At 41.1% G+C, this 19,021-nt stretch overlaps 2 protein-coding genes across 6 annotated transcripts in view; one reads left to right on the forward strand and one right to left on the reverse strand.

The window, feature by feature from the left end:
- Positions 1–2,202: 2,202 nt before the first annotated feature.
- On the forward strand, positions 2,203–6,471 carry LOC120502019 (interferon-induced protein with tetratricopeptide repeats 5-like). Its single transcript, XM_039709011.1, is given in 4 exon segments — positions 2,203–2,245; positions 2,248–2,291; positions 2,293–2,333; positions 4,447–6,471. Coding segments are annotated over 4 exon segments (1,536 nt in total). The 5' UTR covers positions 2,203–2,229; the 3' UTR covers positions 5,882–6,471.
- A 2,443-nt stretch (positions 6,472–8,914) lies between these two features.
- The window catches only part of SLC16A12 (solute carrier family 16 member 12), a 32,301-nt gene continuing 22,194 nt past the window's right edge, over positions 8,915–19,021 (reverse strand). For 4 of the 5 annotated variants that reach the window (XM_039709356.1, XM_039709358.1, XM_039709355.1 and 1 more), the window contains exons 4-7: positions 18,072–18,215; positions 15,109–15,688; positions 13,768–14,027; positions 8,915–12,663 (exon numbers count right to left, since the gene is read on the reverse strand). In XM_039709356.1, the coding sequence (XP_039565290.1) occupies positions 12,401–12,663; positions 13,768–14,027; positions 15,109–15,688; positions 18,072–18,215 (1,247 nt within the window). In that variant the 3' untranslated portion in view covers positions 8,915–12,400. The remainder of the gene's footprint in view (positions 12,664–13,767; positions 14,028–15,108; positions 15,689–18,071; positions 18,216–19,021) is intronic. The other variant, XM_039709359.1, reaches the window with a different exon arrangement.

Raw genomic sequence — 19,021 nt, forward strand, 5'->3', positions numbered from 1 at the left:
CAGCTCTTCCTGAGAGCCCAGCTACAGCTTGCTCTGAAGTGAAAGCAGCAGAGCTGTAGAAAGATTTCTGAATTTTCCTGCTACAAATGGCGCAGAAAGGCTTTGCATAAGTGTTCTCTTACTTATTCTAATTTAAGCACTTTCCTGCATATACTTTATTTAACAGGCATTTGTGTCAAACCGTAGCATATAGATGCAACTAAATTAATAAAAAATTAAGGAAACTAGGGCAAACGTCTGCATTTCTGAAGGAAGATGCCTGCATTTTCCCACATGTACCAAGCAGTGTACCAGGGAAAACAGATGCCAGGGACAGAAGCAGAGGCAAGAAACCCATAGATACTTAGTAGCATAGTAAATTATTAGTCTACACATTTGGTTTTGGCATTGCAGCAACCTTTCAAACACTTTTTTCCCCTGTAACTACCTACAACCTTTATTTTCCATAAAATACATGGATTTGTGTAGATACCCTTATCTTTTTCCTTCTCAATCCATTGCGTGTTTTTATCACCTATCCAATATCTGGATGCTAGAATCTTGAATGATACTCAGAATAGTAGCTGTACTAACCTTTATCTTGAGCTCTGAAACATCAGCTCCATCAGTCCCTCCACAGACACATACACAAACACACAAGCACACAAACAGACACTAAAATGAGACACAAGGCGGGTGGGCATGGGTGTGTTACTAAGGCTCTCCAAATTTTTGTAGAAACCAGAAGTTCTAATATGTAAGACTGGTTTGTTGGGTTTTTTAAAGGAGGGAAAGGGTGGAAAAGGGAAAGGAGAGAAAAGAAGGGAAGAAGAAAATTAGGGAAAAGAACAGTTACCAGTTACTAATATCTCTGCCGTCATGCTGAGGGTTGTGGTTTCTTTTTCCTCTCACCAGATCTAGTTTGAGTAATTTTTACAAGTTTGGTAACACTTGTAAACTTTTAGACCTTTCTTTTTCTTCCCTGGTCTGCAGCTTCAGGTTACATCTGAATTTACTATATATACTGCCATTTCTTTATGTTATGATCTATTTCTTGGTTCTTTTTGTTACTCCCAAAGTCAAGTTTACAGAGCCAGGTCTGCATTTTTAATTTTTTTAAACTAAGCACCAATGAGTTGTTTGTTCATAGATGCTCCAGTCCCCAGGCCATTCCCATCTCTGTTGCCGTGTGTGTAGCCTGTGGCAGGCATTGCTCTTGCCAGCATCAGGCTGTAAGCTTTGCAATGGCTTTGCATGGCCCGGGGACCAAGGCTTGCCAGGTCTGCTCAGTTTGACCTTGTCCTGACCTGTCTTCAGCTTTGTTTTGCTTGGCATACCTGTGGCAGCAGTTTCTCAAACTGACTGCCTCTGTCTAATGTGATTTGTGAAAGGATAGTTGTTGTTCCGATTTTTAAAGATTTTCTAAGCCTTCTGATGTTTACATTCTTGTAGCAAACTTTCTCACACACTTTCTGTAAATAACTTATTGTTTTGCCTTCTTTTATGGAAGAGGAGAAATTTCATGGACTGTTGGTTTGTCCAGTGTCATTGGAGAGGTGGCACTTTGACCCTCCAGTCCACTATCACCTTTGGAAATCTATAAATGTTAGAATCAGAAAATAAACTCCCCTTTTTTACCTTGAGAACAGCAGCGTGTTCTTATCATGTTTTTCCGTGTCATATAGTAACAGACAGTTGTGGGTTTATGGAGAGAGCAGCAACAAACATTTCCTCTAGATGGGATACTCAGTACTCTTAGACAATGGCATAGTGCAGAAAAACACAGACCTGTGACACAAAAACACAGCAGCAGAGACCTCGTGGCGTGGAGGCACAGGATGAAGAAGTGCAGAGAGGGGAGATAAGGGTTTTGTTTGTGTGTGTGTTACCTGGGTAACACAACACCAATAAAACAGGAGCCTACAGCATGGCACAGAATTGTGCAAAGTGCATCAGCAGAGGCACCCAGGGGCAAATGCCCCTTGCCTAGCCTATGCAGGATAACCAGGTCAGCCCCCACTAACCTGAAATATTCTCTTTATCATGGATGTCTCTGCCTTTGAACATAGTAAACTCTGGGAGCATTAGGAGCAGCTGCCACATTCTGCACAACAAAGAGTAATACATGGCACAGAGCCAGGATGAAACAGCGCAGCTTAGTTACTCAGTTTCAATTCCTCAGCTGCTTTGGTACATCCAGGGGAAAGCTAGTTTCACTTTCTCTTTCCCGGTAGTTTCATCACAGACCATATGAGGGCTGGACCAAATAAATGGAAGGCACAACAGCAGTAGGCAGCACTCCTCTGCCTTTGGGGCTATCTGAAGACAAGTGAGCAGAGAAGGAAAACCATGAGGTAAGAAAGCAACCCAGTCTCTGAAAGATACTTTTTTTTCTCTATGCCACGGGAAAATAATGCTTATTATTTACATAGAAGTAAGCAGTGAGGGACTTTAAACATCTAAAAACAGAAAATATTTTACAGAATATTTAGAGAAGAACCAAAATAAAATAAGCATGTTCTTGAATGTTGTCATATTACTGCTTCTCTAATGAGGTTAGTCTCTGTGAGTAGAACAGAAAGTCAGAAAAATTTTGTGCATGCAGTGTTGGGATGAAGTCCAGGCTGTAGCAGGTGCAGCTGGTGCCCAGCCGAAGAGGTATAATCTGTCTCTCTCAGACCTATGGTGGTGATTCCTCCTTGATTTGCCTCCTCATAATTTTGCAGTCTTTCCACTCAGTCTTTTTTTTACCTTTTAATCAAAGATGTGATTGTGCAGTTGAGCAGCAGAACATGCTCTGCCCCACATGCTCTTAGACCTGCTAGGATTTACAGGAGGGAGAGCAAGGAAGCGTTTGTGAGAAAGAAAGATTTGACTGAGAAGCCTCAGTAATAGAATTGTGTGTCAATCCTTCTTTAATTAAGGGAAAGCACAGTGTGGACTAAAATGTCATCTCTGTGTTGTAAAAATATCCCCTTGATTGTGTGACAAAGGCGAGTTTATGCACCCACACAGGGACACAGGCAGGCAATGGCAGCAGGGGAAACCCAAATAACACCCTGCTCTGGCTCCCAGACCCCATTTGGGAAGAAAAAGCTGTTGAATGATGGAGAGGGATTATCCTGATTTCATTTGGTATAGAGTTAATTTCTTCTCAGCAGCTGGTACAGTGTTTTGGTTTCATTATGCCAATTATAACACACTCACAATTTGTTTGTAATTGTGTTTATCCTAGTCAAGGACTTTTTTGTGTCTCGTGCTTTGCCAGGGAGGAGGTGCACAAAAAAGCTGGAGAGAGCACTCCTTGGGGCAGGTGAACTGAACTGGGCAAAGGGATATTCCATAGCAGAGAACATCATGCCCAGTATATAAACTGAGGGAGCCACCTGGAAGGGGGCTGATTGGGGTGCAGGGACAGAGTCTGGCATCAGGCAGCAGGTAGTGAGCAATTGTACTGTGCACCACTTGATTTTCTTTGAGTTTTATTTTTTTCCTTTTATAATAATTATTAATATTTACTATATTTACTTTTGTTTCAGTTATTAAATTCTGATCTTAACCTACAATTTTTACTTTTGATTCTTCTCCCCATTCTACCAGTGGGGGACAGGGGGACATAAGTGAGCAGCAGCATCATGCTTAGTTGCCAGCTGGGCTTAAACCACACCAGGGATACTGAAGTATTAAGGACCAGTAGTATGTCACCAGGGTCTGGTTAATAAGGGTGTGTGAGTGTGTATGTCTAGGGATGAGGCACCTGGGGAGAGAGAAGCTCTCTAACCAACCACTGGACATCCAGAGGCAGCATCTGAGGAGCCACAGGGTTAGTGAGTGAGTGGGTGGTTGGTACCAGCAAGTGCAATGGGGCTGCATACTCATGGGCTGTACATCCGAGTGCCAACTGGAGAGGCAGGTGAGATCTGGGACCCAACTCCTGGATACATTAACCATATAGTCAGTATAACCATTACATAAGAATGGTGCTATGATCTAACATACAAGGATTTAAAAATGCAGGAAATGCAAAATTCAATTTATAATACCAGCTATAACATGTACAAAAGTTTAAGAAATTGATCGAATCACATTATTTATTGTTTAAGGGAATTTTAAGTGATTACATCTTTGGATAGGCTTCAACAATTGTTGCCAGCACAGGAAATATGTTCCTGAGGCCCAAGGGTGTGTCAGCTTTAGTACAGAGACCAGCCCTCCATGTTAACACCCACAGTAACACCTGTTTCTGTGTAAGAGGTGCCATCATACACTGGCAAGAAGTATTATTAAAATCACTGTTCAGCACTTTGGACCTAGGGCTCACTACAGCTTTGGCTTGTTTGAAGTATTGTGGACTAAGGGCACCAAGTGAGGTATTGCCTGCCTTTAAAGTACATGATGCCTGGTTTAAAAACAAGAATAGCAAGAAGTAAATGGGGTATAAACAACTTTTTCTTTGATTTATTCTAGTACCATTTCCAAGGACTTCTTGAAGACTTCCCTGTTGCAGTTAGAATGTCATTTTACATGGACTTTGCTGAAGAAGCATGTAAGTCTTGAGGCCCTAGAGGAAACAATACTTGATCATATGAAGTTTTTTGCAGAATATGAGATTAGAGACTATAATTTACTCTCCTATGTAAATCACCTAAAGAATTCAAATGAGGAAGCCCTGAGAAATCTCAAAAAAGCTGAAGAAGCTATTCAAAAACGTTATCCAGATGAAATTGCCAGAAGAAGTCTTGTTACCTGGGGGAACTATGCCTGGATCTATTACCACATGCAGAGATATGAAGAAGCTCAATCTTATGTAAGCAAAGTGGAAAACAGCTGCAAAAAGCTTTCAAGTACTGCTCATGGGAAGATTCGGCTTCCAGAGATCTACGCTGAGCAAGGATGGACATTATTACGGTTTGGGAGGAATTACTTTGAGAGGGCAAAGAATTGCTTTGAAAATGCTCTGCAGAGCGAGCCAAATAACTCAGATTTTAGTGCTGGCTATGCAATAGCAATGTATCGCTTGGAAGGTGACGCCTGGTGGTATGGTGGAGAGGTAAGGCCATGCCTGGAGGCCCTGAAGCGGGCAGTGGAACTGAATCCAAAGGACACCACCGTCATGGCATTGCTTGCTTTAGAACTTCAGCGATTAAATCAAGCTGATGAAGGGGAGAAGTACATTGAAGAAGGACTGCAGAAAACCCCTGACTTTCCTGTTTTCCTGCGACATGCTGCTAATTTTTACAGAAAGAAAGGAAAAGTGGACAAGGCAATGGAGATTTTGAAGAAGGCCCTAGCACTGACACCAAACTGTGTCACTCTGCATCACCAACTAGGACTCTGCTACAAATACAAGGTACTTCAGTTGAAAAAGACAAGATACCCACCTCAAGAGGAAATGGAGAGTCTCATCCAGCTTGCCATTTTTCATTTTAAAACAACAATTGACAAAAAGCCAGTATTTTTTTCTGCCTATAATGACCTAGCAGGCATATATGCAATAAGCAAGAGGTATGAAGAAGCAGAAGAGATATATCAGAAAGTGCTTCAGAGAAATGATCTAGCCTGTGATGAAAAACAAGACCTCTACTTCAATTATGGCCGTTTTCAGCATTTTCACATGAAGTCAGAATCAAAAGCCATTAAATATTACATAGAATGTCTGAAACTGGAAACAGATTCCTTTCCAAGAAAAAGGGCCAGTGAAGCTGTGGAGACATTACTGAAACAGAAAATTGAGAGTGGTTTAGGAGATGCCACTGATATTGGTACACTTGGATTCATTCATAAACTAAATGGTAAGAAACAAGAAGCAATTGAATGGTATGAGGAAGCCATTGCTTTGGATCCCAACAATGAAGAATATCTGAATGCATTAACTGAGCTACGACTTTCCATCTCAAGCTAAAGCTCACAAAAAGCCTATGTACCAAAATATCCCCCAAGGAGGATTCAACAGACTTTCATAACTTTTGTTGTTGTTGTTTGTTTTTCTTTTGAAGGTAGACATTATGACTAAATGGAACACAGGTGGCATCACTTTCCGCTCATAATGTTGAAACTGCAGACAACAATTGATTTGTTCATTCACTAACAGAGAGCATGCTTGGCTAATTATATATTTATAGCTAATCTAACTTAGTCTTCAATGCTAACATGGGTATAAATGTTGTATTTAAGTGATGGTCTGTAGAACACAGAACTTCCACGCCGAAATCAGATATTACTTTCTACTGACAAAAATATAAGGAAATCATATCGTAGTATTTTGTCTGTATACTGGAAGGGCATGCTTACACACAAATAAAATTTCTGAGGCTTTTTTTATGTATTTAAAAATATCTTTTGTAGAAGAAACTTTTTGTTGAAGGCTTGTTCAGTTTACTACCTTGTGTGCTGTTTAATTATGAAAAATAAACATTGTTTAGCTAGTCCACTGGAAAGCTTACAAAATGTGCATTATTATTGTGAACTACTAAAGCCTGTTGAATCTATAAACTGTTGCTTCTGGGTATCTCTCTGATGACCAGCCTTCATGTTAGTAGATTAAGTAAAGTGAAATAGCCATTCCAAAAAGTAACAAGAATAAAGTCTTGGTAGGATATGAAAGGCTGAGGAGACAGCCCCATTTATTTTACCTGAACTCTCAGCAAAGCTGGCTCCAGGAGCATTGCACCAAAGAATTAAACTGTGCACAAAACAACATCTGTCTAGTTTACCCAAAATACTCTATCAGGAACCACAACAACAAACATCTGCAGAGGAAGGAAGGACACTCTTTGAGATGCCAAAGAGATGGCTATGGGCATGCTTGTTAAAAAAGCCAGGGATAGCAAACACACACAAGAAATGACCTGAACTAGACATGGAGGGGAGAGCACAACCAGAGCAGAGCAGGGCAGGGGAGCACAAGGGGCGTGTGGAAAAAGGGGTGGGTGCCTGAAGCAGCGCACTTCAACAAGTCCCAGAGAGGAACCCACACTTTCAGGGCCTGGAGCACACTTGCATAAAAGCTAACAAAGGCAAAGGACAGGTCTTTGTTTAGAGATCCAAAGCCGCCCAATTTCTTTCAAGAAGGTCCACGGACAGAAGAGGGTGGAGGGTACAGGGTTAAATATGGGGGAAAAGGGGTGGCTCTGAGGGCTGAGGACCAATGGGAGCAGGGAAAAGTGGTGCAGGGGAGGGGCAGCAAACTAGGAGAACCAAACAGGGGCTGAACACTGCAGAAAACTGGGGCCAATAGGATTGAGAAAGGGAAGAACAATCTAGGGGATATACAATATGGCAAAGAAGGGCTGAATGGGGGTGGAACAACTGGGAGAGCCAATGAAACTCAAATTATTAACATGTGCCTGCAGAGGCCCATGGGAGGCAGGCTTTTCTCACCCTGACCTGGTGTTTCTCATAGCTTGTTTCTGCTCCTCCTGGACGCCTGTGCTGTTATTTCAGTGGCAGGACTTTGAGCCTCCGCTGGTGCCCATAGGATCTACATGGTTGGTAGAAAGTGCTGAATTGCCAGAAGATTTCAGCTGTACAACTAAATTTCAATATTGTTTGTAGTGTCCTGTTACAATTTCTCAGTGCTGTCCTTGTGTTTTATAGAGCATAGTACTCAGGGAAAACTAATGCTGTACTTCCAAAATATTTATGAATCCTAGCCACTAGTGTAGCATGAAGTAAACTGGTGACAGAGCCCATTGGGAAGGATGTGCACTTTAGTTTCTAGCCATCCTCGAGTGTTCCTTCACCCACAGCAGCACCCCTGTTCAGACAGGATGACAAGCTATGAAGGAGTGCAAAACACCAATGCCAGATCACAAAATACCAACAAACCTCTTTCTTCTCAGCTCTCCTTCAGAGAATCTTTCATAACACAAGCAAAAGCAATCAAGTGTATAAAATTGCGAACACCTTCTTCCTAAGAAACAGCTGGAGTAAAATCCACCCTTGTTGCCCAGCCACCTGCCAGCTTCTCTCTTACCAACAAAGGCAACCCTGCCTAGGGAAGGAGCAGTGAGGAGGGAGAGCAAGAAGGACTGGGAACAGTTCTGACAGACCACTCCTGAAAGCTGGCTGCAACAGCAGTGGGGGCAAAGTCAGGAACTGGTGACATGACATTGGTGTGCCCAGCTGTGGGGACAAAAGGGTCTGTTAGATTATCTTACTGCCTTTGTGAATCTTGAGGGCTTCTAAGCTTGCCATCAGTGCTATCTAAACTCCACTGAGGGCATGGAGGGTGGAGGGCAGCAGGGAAGGAAGAATTTGAGGAAGAGTTGGTGCAAGCCATGGTGACATATCCATTCTCCCCTCTACACTGCCACCAGGATATCTCCTGAAAAAAGAACCTTGAAGAAATAAGAATAAGGTATAAATTATTTTGGAAAAAAAATATGAGCCTGAATTTTTATGAAGAGTCATAGCAGCTCGATCTGCACAGTGAAGAAACGGTGAGACATAGTAATACAAAAAGTGTACTTGTTATGCCTCACGTCCTTTGTACTCTGCAGGACTGCTCTGGACCACAGATGCCTGGGGATGCTCCCAGGTATCCAGCCTTCTGGATTTTGCCTGTCTTGTAAATGAGGAAAAACGTTATTTCCCACAGGGTGGTGCTGCTGCATTGCCTGGCATGCCGACATGGGGAGCAGGTTGAGTTGGAGCTTCGGGAGTTAGAGAAACTTTTTTGAGAAATATATGGTTTTTTCGGGCAAAATTAGAACTGCACAGAGGCTGAACACACCTGTCAATTAATTCACACCCAACTATGAATACATCACTGAGGCAGATGCTAGCAGTGTAGGGGGAAAACGACTGAAAATAACACTTCAGGCAGTATCCATTTATGATTCAAAAGCACCTTCTAAAGTATATAGAAAATATTACTGAAATACACCAGAATAATCACTAAGAAGAAGGTATTATTTATTGAGGCAAGCCCCACTAAGGACTTTGCTATGCTGACCATGCAGTAGTATTACAGTTTCAGTTAAAAAAGCTCTTCCTTCTCACATAAATTTGTAACACTTTACAAAGCAATAATGTTTGGCAATATAAAATACATTCACCATATAGTAACACAGCCTTTGTCTTTCAGGAGCTAAATCATTGTCCAAGCTGATAGGAATGTTTCAGGAATACTTTTCTGAAAAAAGAGTAATTTTTCAACAGAAGGTACTTGACTTTTCCAATGTTATTTTCATACAACTTTCCAAAGTACAATTTATTAAATGTTCCAGATTATCACTACAATATAAATAATTTCAAAATAATTATTATTTCCCCATTTCAAACCTCATGGAATGGAGACACATGTGCTAACTTCAGCAGCAGTAAGCAGTTTCATTTACTTACACTGAACTTCCATCCACTGCAAGGAACAGAGCATAATCCCAGGCAGGATCCGTCTGAGGTAGAATCTGTGTGGGACAGATGTTACCCCAAGCCAAGTCCCACCACGCTGTCCTGGGGAGCCAGACAGGCTCAGCAGTGCAGTGCTCCAGCCAAGCTCATATCCATCAATGCTTGTGTCCATCAGGGCTGGTGGGAACATAGAATTACAGGATCGTTAAGGGTGGAAAAGACCCCTAAATCCTCAAACATGCAGTGTTCATCTGGCAGATTGTTCACAGCTAGCTCAGGTATCTTGATTTATTCCCATACTAAGCCATGCCAGGAAATGTCCTCCATGGAGGACAGCCTGAATATTATGATCTCTGAAAAAAAAAAAATGCCAGTACCATAAATCATTCTTTAAAACTGTTGTGAGCCAGAGATTTTTGTAATGCATTGCCTGAAATATTTCACATGGCAGGATGAAGGTGATCTGTTCAGCCTGGCTTCTGTGGAGCAGGAGCTAGAAGTTTGGCCTGAGGCTTCACCAGCCTGGATTGTATTCCCATTTCTTCTACTTGCAGGTCATTTCCTGCTATGCTCCTTTCCTTCTGTTTCTTAGTGGGAGCATTCATGACAGGGCTGATATTTCATAGTGTGCTTTATGCACAAAAGTCTTTATTGCAGTATATAAGCTTTTCTCCATTGACTTAAGTCAGAGCAGAAACAGTACTGGAAAGCCCTGGAAGAATTTTACCATTTTGTACAAAAGGTCTGTGGATAAAACCAGTTGAATGTTTGCTACTAAAGAAGATATTTAAAACAATAGGTAGTGCTTAAAAACATAAAGGGAAAAGCATATGAAAAAAAGTCTTGAAATAATAAGAAAATGCTAATAATGTATTACACAGTATAATTTACTATGATAAAAATGTATATAGCATTATTCCAACAGGCTTTTACAATATGCAATTCCATGATGTGTTGTGATGTAATAACAAAGTAATTTTTGTAAATTTATTTACAGTAGAAATTTATAACTTGTTCAAAAAAATTGTATTTTTGATTGACCACACTATTTTCTACCTTTTAAAATATTAAAATATTGTATTAAGATCTCAAACATTATCTTCATCAGTACTAAATAATAAAACCAATTAATTTTTTTCCAAATGTGCATATTTTTCCTAACTCATTAAGAAACACCCATGGATAATTTTTTTCTTCTTTAATGAATATATGTCAAAAACTAAACTGGGGCCCAAGAGTCAATTTTCATGCTGAGCTGAAGAAAAATTATGTCACTGGCTTTAAGGAGATTTTGCACTGCTCTTGCTTATCCTGTGGTCTGTGAACATAGATCATGCTACTGGCTCTGACTACATTCCTGAAGCAGGACAGCAAGAAAGGCTTCATTTAAACACAAACAATTTTAATATGTTATATTTGAAATACATTTGGATAATAAAACAATTTGATACACATTATATTCATATATATATGTGTGTGTGTATATATATAAATACATTATACTCCTATGGCTGTACTCTTGATCAAATTGATAAACATCAGTCTATGTTGCTTTCACTTCCAAGGCACAGAGTGGAAAAGGACACCATGAGAAGCCATTGAACACACTGCAGACTAACAAAACTACTAGTTCAGTGTAAATTAACATTGTTTGGACTGATCAATTTGTTAATGAACAGAATACAGCTTGATACAGCATTAAAACACTGAAACTATTTGCATTGTGGAATGTGAAGTTTTCCATTGCTAAAAATGTTTTCACGGTGGAAATGTAGAAAATCACAGTATTTATTGGACCATCACAACAGTAAGTTACTCCATGAGCTACATTCACTCCCTAGCTCCTGTGAAGCAGCCAACTGGAATATCTTCCTCACACAAGCAGCAGGAAACTGTCAGCAAGTCACAGCTCTTGGGTGCTGGCCATCAAGGAAGAGTGACCTGGCAGCTCTTCAGATGGTACAAATGAGCAACTGGCACCACCTGAAGATGCAGCTTCTGGGTCTGAAAAGGGACAGACTTGCCACTGCAATACACAGAAACAATTCTGCCAGCATCCTCTCCATTACCAGCCCGTGGGGTGGACAGTCTCTCAGCTACCTGGTTGCATGGACTCTAAAGTTGTCTAATGGGTGCTGATTTTACAAGAGGAAGAGGTTCTGTGTTTGAAAACACAAGAGCCTCTCTGATCTCTTGGGCTGCCTTTGGGCTTCTTCCAACTAATGCAGTTAAAGCACATTTGTCTATCAGCATGCCTGTTCCCATGGCACAAATTCAGTCCTCTTCAGATAAGTAGAGCCACCACAGCACATTTTCCACCATCCAAGACAAGGATCAACTGAAAAATCATACCCAGAATGTCAGTGTTTAGAAGGTCAAATTTTAAAGGTATCCAGAAGAAAAAGAAAAAAAAAAAAAAAAAAGAGTAAAATTTGCTATAGAGTGTATGGGAAAGCAGGTCTAAAATGGTGTTTGAAATTAAATTGCAATGTATATACAAAGTTCAGGCACATTGTAAAAATTAAAGCTGATCCAGGGATACTTTCAGCATAGATCAGTTTCCTGCCAGATTTTCTTAAAAAAAAAGAAAAAAGAAGAAAAAAAAACCAAAACAAAACAAAAGCAAAACAAACAGATGATTTTGGCATTGGAAACATTTGCAAAGAGTTTCATGCAGACTGATAAATGCAGAGGTTTTTTCATGGTGTGTGTAATTAGTCCATTGAAACATACTAGACCACAAAATGAAAAAGCTTGGGTCATTAATAATATTTTTAAATGTAAATGTTATTGTTCAGTTTTGGTGACTGATCCCTGTGGAGTCAACATTGCATTTCAAATAAATCTGTGAACACTTTTATCTACACACTCTATTTTCAGTCTAGCTTTCTTCTATTACTGCATTAACTTGGTATTACTGTTGCTGTATGTAGATTTAAGCCAACTAAAACACAACAGAACAATCTAATTGAGAGAGGTCTTGTTTCACAGAAGTATCTTCAACAGTGTGACACCACTGAGCCAGGTCTGTCTCAGGCTGTGCCCTACTGAATCTCGACAGCACTTGTCACCTGTTGCTGGAGCTGTTTTTATCCACAGCCAAAAATTCAACATCCCTTTGGTCTAATTCTGCTGTGACAGAATAAGCTATTGCTCCATTTGTCCAGATGTGCTGTTTCAAGGCTGTGTTACCAGTGAGGGATGGCAAATGTGTTCTTTTGATTTTCTTTGCTAGTCTTGCAAAGCACAATAATGCTGAACTAAATATCATAGAAAATCCACTCAGGAGAAATGATGCCGTATAGCTGCCAGTTGTGTCCACAAGCCAACCTGTAGGGAAAAAAAAAGATTTTTAGAGGTCCACCAGTACTCTTGTGGATAATTTACAAATCCTGCTACCCAGTTATAAGCTTCTGGAGTTATCATATATAAATACAATCAAATAATACAGATTTACATCGCCATCATTATACTTTTACATTCTGGGGTAGAGTGGGATTTATTCTCAGCAGGCAAATAATATCTTTATAGCCTTTTGTTTGGAGGTAAAATCCACAAGAAAAGGCAGAGCAGTCATCACCACACTACTAAATAAACATCTTCCAATGGCCTGGATTTAACTGGCAGTCTTTAGAAGGCTTAGAGAGCTCTAAGATCTTCATGCAGAAACATTTATTAAGCTCTGGCCACACTCATGCTTCACTCAAAACAATTCTATTTGGCAATAATTTTTGCTATGGAAAACTAAATTAAAAACTTAATGAGCAGTGATTAATTGGGAATTGATGTAAACATCAGACAAAAAAATGCAAGATATATATATTTGGTTGCTTGAAAAAGATCTCAGATCGTCCACAGTATTAAAAACTGTGTCAAGTGCTTTCTAAAGAATAGTAAGGTTACAGATCTCATCCTTACTTCACTGTAATGGTATGGATGGGAAAAATGATGGTTAGATATTACAGGGATGAGTTTATGACCAAACAGGAGCGGAGCTGACTCACCCACCTGTTCAAAGCAACGTAGAGACTAAATACAAAAAGAAAACATAAAAAAAAGATAAACTTGGAATCAAACTCTCTTTAGAGAGTTTTAGATTTTACAAAATCATGTAATTTCACAATGAAATCTTTTACTCCTTCTACTTGCACGGTTTCTAAACTACGTGAGGTGGTGATGTAACAACTCTTAGAAGGCCATTTCACAGTGGTTTGTTTTCTAAATTTCATCTCACTCTATATGTAGAAATCATCCCACTGAGACCAGGATGGGAGATCTAAAGGTTTATTAACGTCCAGGTGTGTTATTCCTTTACCTGGAGGCTGCCTTCACATTCACTGTGCATTTGCTATCCTTCCTCCCCCTTTACGTCACAGCAATAGGTAAATCTGAAGTACTGATAAGGTTATAGGAAAGTCATTTGGCAAAACTGACCTGCCACGGGTGGGCTCACTAGATATGGTATGGCATGAAGAAAATACACAACGCCCAGTGCTGATGACAACAAAGCAGTTCCCACTACATCTGCTGTCACAACAGGGATCAGAGTTACATAGGCTCCATCAAAGTAGCCAAAGGTAAATGAGAAAGGCACAAGCAAGGGGAAGCTTTGGAGAACTGGCAGGAAAAGACAAGAGAGGCCATCCATTCCCACAGCAAAGAGGTAGCAAAAGTACCGATGTTTCTTCAGGCACCTGCAAATTTCAAAACAGAAAAGAAAAATATTATCACTGAAACCAGTATTTCAGCTTCTATGCCCTGGCATGCAGTGGTTCAGTCTCTTTCTCTCTCTCTCTCTTTTCTACAGCTCAAATTTAAGTCAATTGCCTTACACAAGTCTTCACTCAGCAGATGAGCCCAGGTTGGGAAAGTTGCCCACCTACATCTGCAGAAACATCTGGCCAGCAGCAGCCGTGCTGCCTGCAGTGTTCTTCAGGATGTTCCTAGTGACAGAACACTGCTGCCAGGATTTTGCAGTCCCCTAAAGTTTCAATGTTCAAAGCATTTGTAGTATTTCACTGAGCTTTACATCCCAGCTCAGCAAGGTGCTCCCAGTACTATGCATAAAATATTGCAGTATACCTCTCCTAGCTGTCACCTTTCCAGTCAGCCCTTAAATGTGAGTTAGTGTGAGTTGAGATGGCAATTCCCTTCCTTCCTGCCCCACAAAATCAATAATTAATTTCTCCCACAAACTAAATAAGTGTAAAGAATGCATCCTTTAAAATCAAAATCCTTGCTAATTTGGACAGTATCTACTGATGTTACAAATGCTGTACAGTGATGTTTGGAGTGAGCTGAGTTCGCAAAGCATGGTGAGTTCTTATATGGAAAATGCATAACAATTTTCAGTCAGTCCTTCCTAGAATACGCCTAAAAATACTGGGCCAGACCCTGGACTCTCTTCCATAACTTCTGTGCCTCCCCAGCAGCACAAAAGAGATGGAAATGCAGAGGAAGCAGGGTGAAATCCCCTTGGAAATAGATACGGAGAATCATGCTCAACATACCTCAGGCAAGGGGTTACATTTCCATTATCAAACATACAAACACATAATTTTTTCAGGATAAATACATTAAACCAGCAGAATTGAACAAACTCAGAAGAGACAAAACAGCAAGCACTCCTGAAAGTTAGACTGTGTTGCTGGGGTTTTTAAAGTTACACATGCTACAGAAAGAGTACATAATGTTAATTTTTATACGTATTATACCTTGCTTGCATACAGCCTCCCACCAGCTAAAGATTACACCTGATCACCCAGAAGCCCTTACCTTCTGTCTGTGAGCCATCCAAAGGTGATATTACCAATGATGTCTATGACACCAAGAATGGACATGAGGAAGGCAGCCTGGTGATGGCTCACTCCAACACTCAAGGCATAAGGCACTAGGTAGACAAAAAGAGGGCTGCAGCCATATGCCATAAATAAAATTGACACTGCCAGCACCATGAATCCTGGCATCAGCAAAAAGTCATATTCCTTCCATGAACATTCATGAGGCCACAATTTGATTAAAGGTGAACAGACAGACATTTGCTTTAAGTCTTGTTTCTCTGTTTCCGGGACATAATTCTGTTCAAGCAACTCAGGAGCAGTTTTACAATCCTCCTTCAGAGAAATAGGCCGCATCAAGGCACCACATACACAGAGGTTTAAAACAAAACCTCCCAGGATGAGCAGAGCTCCTCGCCAGGAAAACTGCTCAATTAAGAGCTGGACCACAGGGGCCAGGATGAAGGTACCAATTCCACTTCCTGACATGGCTATTCCATACGCCAGTGCTTTCCTTTTGTTGAAGTATTTGCCCACCATCGCAATGGCTGGAGAATAACAAAGTGCAAACCCAAGTCCTAGAAGAGAAAGCAAATTGCAGATGGCTTAATACTAAGCATGACATATGGAACATATTAAAGCAAACCACGTAATGTATTTTTGTTAGTACAAATGAATAGAAAGCTTTTTCTGATTCTGTATCACGCAGCCCAGGCTGAATGTGATGAGAAACTAGGATGACATCTTTCTTCCACTGGCAGGGTCCCTGACATGACAAACCTAACTGATGACAATTAATCCACAGTAATAAGACTCAGACAGAAGTGATGGGGTTTTCTTCATAGCAAGAACAAGGATGATCACTAAACATGAGAGAATTGGTGTACCAGCCTCTCCTACATACAAGATGAGTCTTGCCCCAGGGCCTGTTCCAATGCTGGCACTGGACACGCTGTCCTGATGAAGCACCATTTTGTGTTTTGGTCTGTTACAACCCTGAACATTAATTTTCAGGTCTCTGAAACACAGTACAAAGAGCCTGTCTCTGTTACTAATATTCTACAAAAAACCTCTCTTGGTCTGCTAAACAAACTCCTTGCAACAGCTGCTTGGAGTCCTGACCATTTGAAATCCCTGCCTACAAGTAAAGAGGGGAAGAAAGCCTCAGAAAGCCAGATCCAGTTGAGTAAACAAATAAGATTCATCTCTTGGATGGAAAAAAAGATTGTGGTCTCTGCTGCAGAATCAGAGAGCAGGTTTTAATCCTCAAGTGGTTGCCCTAACACTAAAATATGTATTTCTGAATCAGTAATAGAAATTAGTTCCTGACTAGGGTTTTGGAGCATGTCCTACATTGAGGGTAAAACAGTCCCCAGTGCCTTTGGCAGAACTTGCTGATAGAGGATAAAACAGTCCCCAATGCTGTAACCGGCTTGCCACATCCTCCTCAAAGGCCACATTGTGTGGGGCAGGCACTAAACCTGCCAGGATGGAGTAAGAGGATTAGAGGCACTCTGGGTGGCAGGTGCCCAGTCTGGCACCCCTCAGGAGGCAAGGGGACAAGCAGGGCACAGAGCTGGGCTTGGACCTGTACAGGCAGCAGAGTAGCCCTGAGCTAGACATCATCACTCAAGAGCTATGAAAATCATACTTTATTAGGCATACACACCATTTATTTTTCAGTGAGTTGGCAGAGGGAAATAGGTCTCAAAAAAGCCAACAAATGTCCTGTGAAAAGTGGAAAGTTTAGAGCTGAAAACATTTACATACCTCTTAGAAAGAACTTTGCTACTTACTGACACTCCCCAGTGTCACCTCTGCTTCACTCTTTGGTTTCAAGTCCTGCTGCCTTTATGGATTTAGACATTCACTCGTTGTGGTCCCATCTGCTCTCTGGGTTGGGGGCACCACATCTAGCCTTTACCTCTCTGTTAATCAGTCCCCACAGGCTAAAAGTTCACTGCTTGTAATGAGCTTGGCTCTTTACTACTCCATGTACAAGTTGTGTCTGCCTTTCCACCTCGGTATTCACAGCAGCTCCCACTAAAGAAGCCTCAGAGGTATTAGCACGGTTTGTAGCACAGCCCCTCGAGTTACAAGAAGCCTTTTTATTTGTTATGAACACATTTTGTCAAAGATTAACATTGTAATACAGGAGCAACATGCGCTAAAATAAGGAATTTTTTTTTTTAAACAAATAAGCTGTTGGCAGCATGTGAACTGCAGTAATTCCACCAACTCGTTACTAAACTCCAGGGGACCAAGTACAAGGTCTTATATCACCGTGGCTACCAGGTCAGTGTTAATGAGGAAGGAATGTCAGTGTGACCACGGGCCCCTCTCAAGTTCCTCTGTGCACAACAAACAAGCAGATAGGACAGAGCAAAGATTTGTTTTCACCATACCTGAGCAAAAATGGAGGAGCTGCTACAGTAAGACTACCAGCCAGCAATTTTTTTTTTTTTTTCTGTTCAACTGGAATGTAATGCAGACAAAAGTAAGGCATACAGCTGAGGTGTCTGGTATTCACCAAGAGCTCCTCTATTCTTGCTTACATTTATGTTTTGGTTTAAACCTTTCTCCCAAATATGCAAATATATTAGGGCAATCTAGAACTTCTGCTATAACAAACTCCTCCCAAATCCCAGACAAAACAGGGAAGCCTTTTCATGTATACCAACTGCAACAGCAGTCCTTCCTGACCTCCCATAATTTCAGAACTTTATCAACAATCCTCTCTCTAACAGAAGGTAAGAGTTGCTTTTGCATTTGTGTGATATGACATCAGTCAGTGCTGAAGATCTTGCTGGCACAGTTTCTCATCTACAATCATGGGAACAGGTCTGAGCATTTCTGTTTGACCAGTGCAGTGTCAATATGACATGGAGAAGAGATCACCCATCATTTTTAGTGTTCCTGTGTTGTGTTCTGGCAGCAACAAAGGGGCTGAATGCATCCTACCTGTGAGGACTCCTAATGATAAGTAGAGATGTTCCAGACTGGTGGCGAATGAGCTCAAAATTAGTCCAGTAGATGCAAGCAGCCCTCCTAGCATGATACCAACTTGGCAGGACACATGATTACTGATTAAACTTCCAAGCGGGGCTTCAAAGAAACAAATAAAGCTGGTAGTTAATGGCAGGCCCTCACACACAGTTCACTGCAACAGTTATAAATGAAAAGGAAGCAGGAGGAAGCAGGAGAAAATGGTATTTGCATCTACAGAGTGATCTTCCAACAAAACCCTATCACAATGGCATGAGCACCAAATATAAAGAAAAAATCTTCTAAAAGTAGTTTTCCTGAAAGTCAGGATAAACCTGAAACTCACAGTAGCTTTCTCAGCAGCCATTTCTGTAGATCAAAGTCATTATGGAACACAGCTAATGTGCAGTGTCAAGGGGTCAAGACAGGCCACAGGAACAGCCCACACTGTTCGTTACTCTATGCTTACAACACTCAGACTTTTCCCCACCTGGAATTTGCACTTCAGCCCTCAGTAACTTTAAGTGTCCTTCCTCACAACTCCCTGGCCTTGTGGGCTCTGGGTTAGACCCAAACAGGAGACGTCTCACATCTTTTGGACAATCTCCAGGGCTGCTACCCTTCTCCTGCATTTCTCCCGTATCACCCTGGTTCTACCATGGGATGTCATCACTAACCCTCTCCCCTTCTACTACCTGCAATGCCAGGGCAAGGCATTACCCTTATTTCTCTCTTTTCCCCAAGATATAACCTGGCTGTCACAGGTGAGTTGTTGCATCTCATTCTGGCTGTGCCCCTCTGCCTTTCTTATGCAATTCTTATGGATTAACCTCTTCTACAGGACTAGGGCATGGATTTTCACCAAGCTGTACAGCTTTAAAGCAAACCCATGAGAAATTCAGTACAATTGCTGCATTGATGCACAG

This window comes from Passer montanus, unplaced genomic scaffold (genome assembly GCF_014805655.1).
Source record: "Passer montanus isolate IOZ18808 unplaced genomic scaffold, ASM1480565v1 scaffold21, whole genome shotgun sequence".
In the NCBI taxonomy this organism is placed as follows: Eukaryota; Metazoa; Chordata; class Aves; order Passeriformes; family Passeridae; genus Passer; species Passer montanus.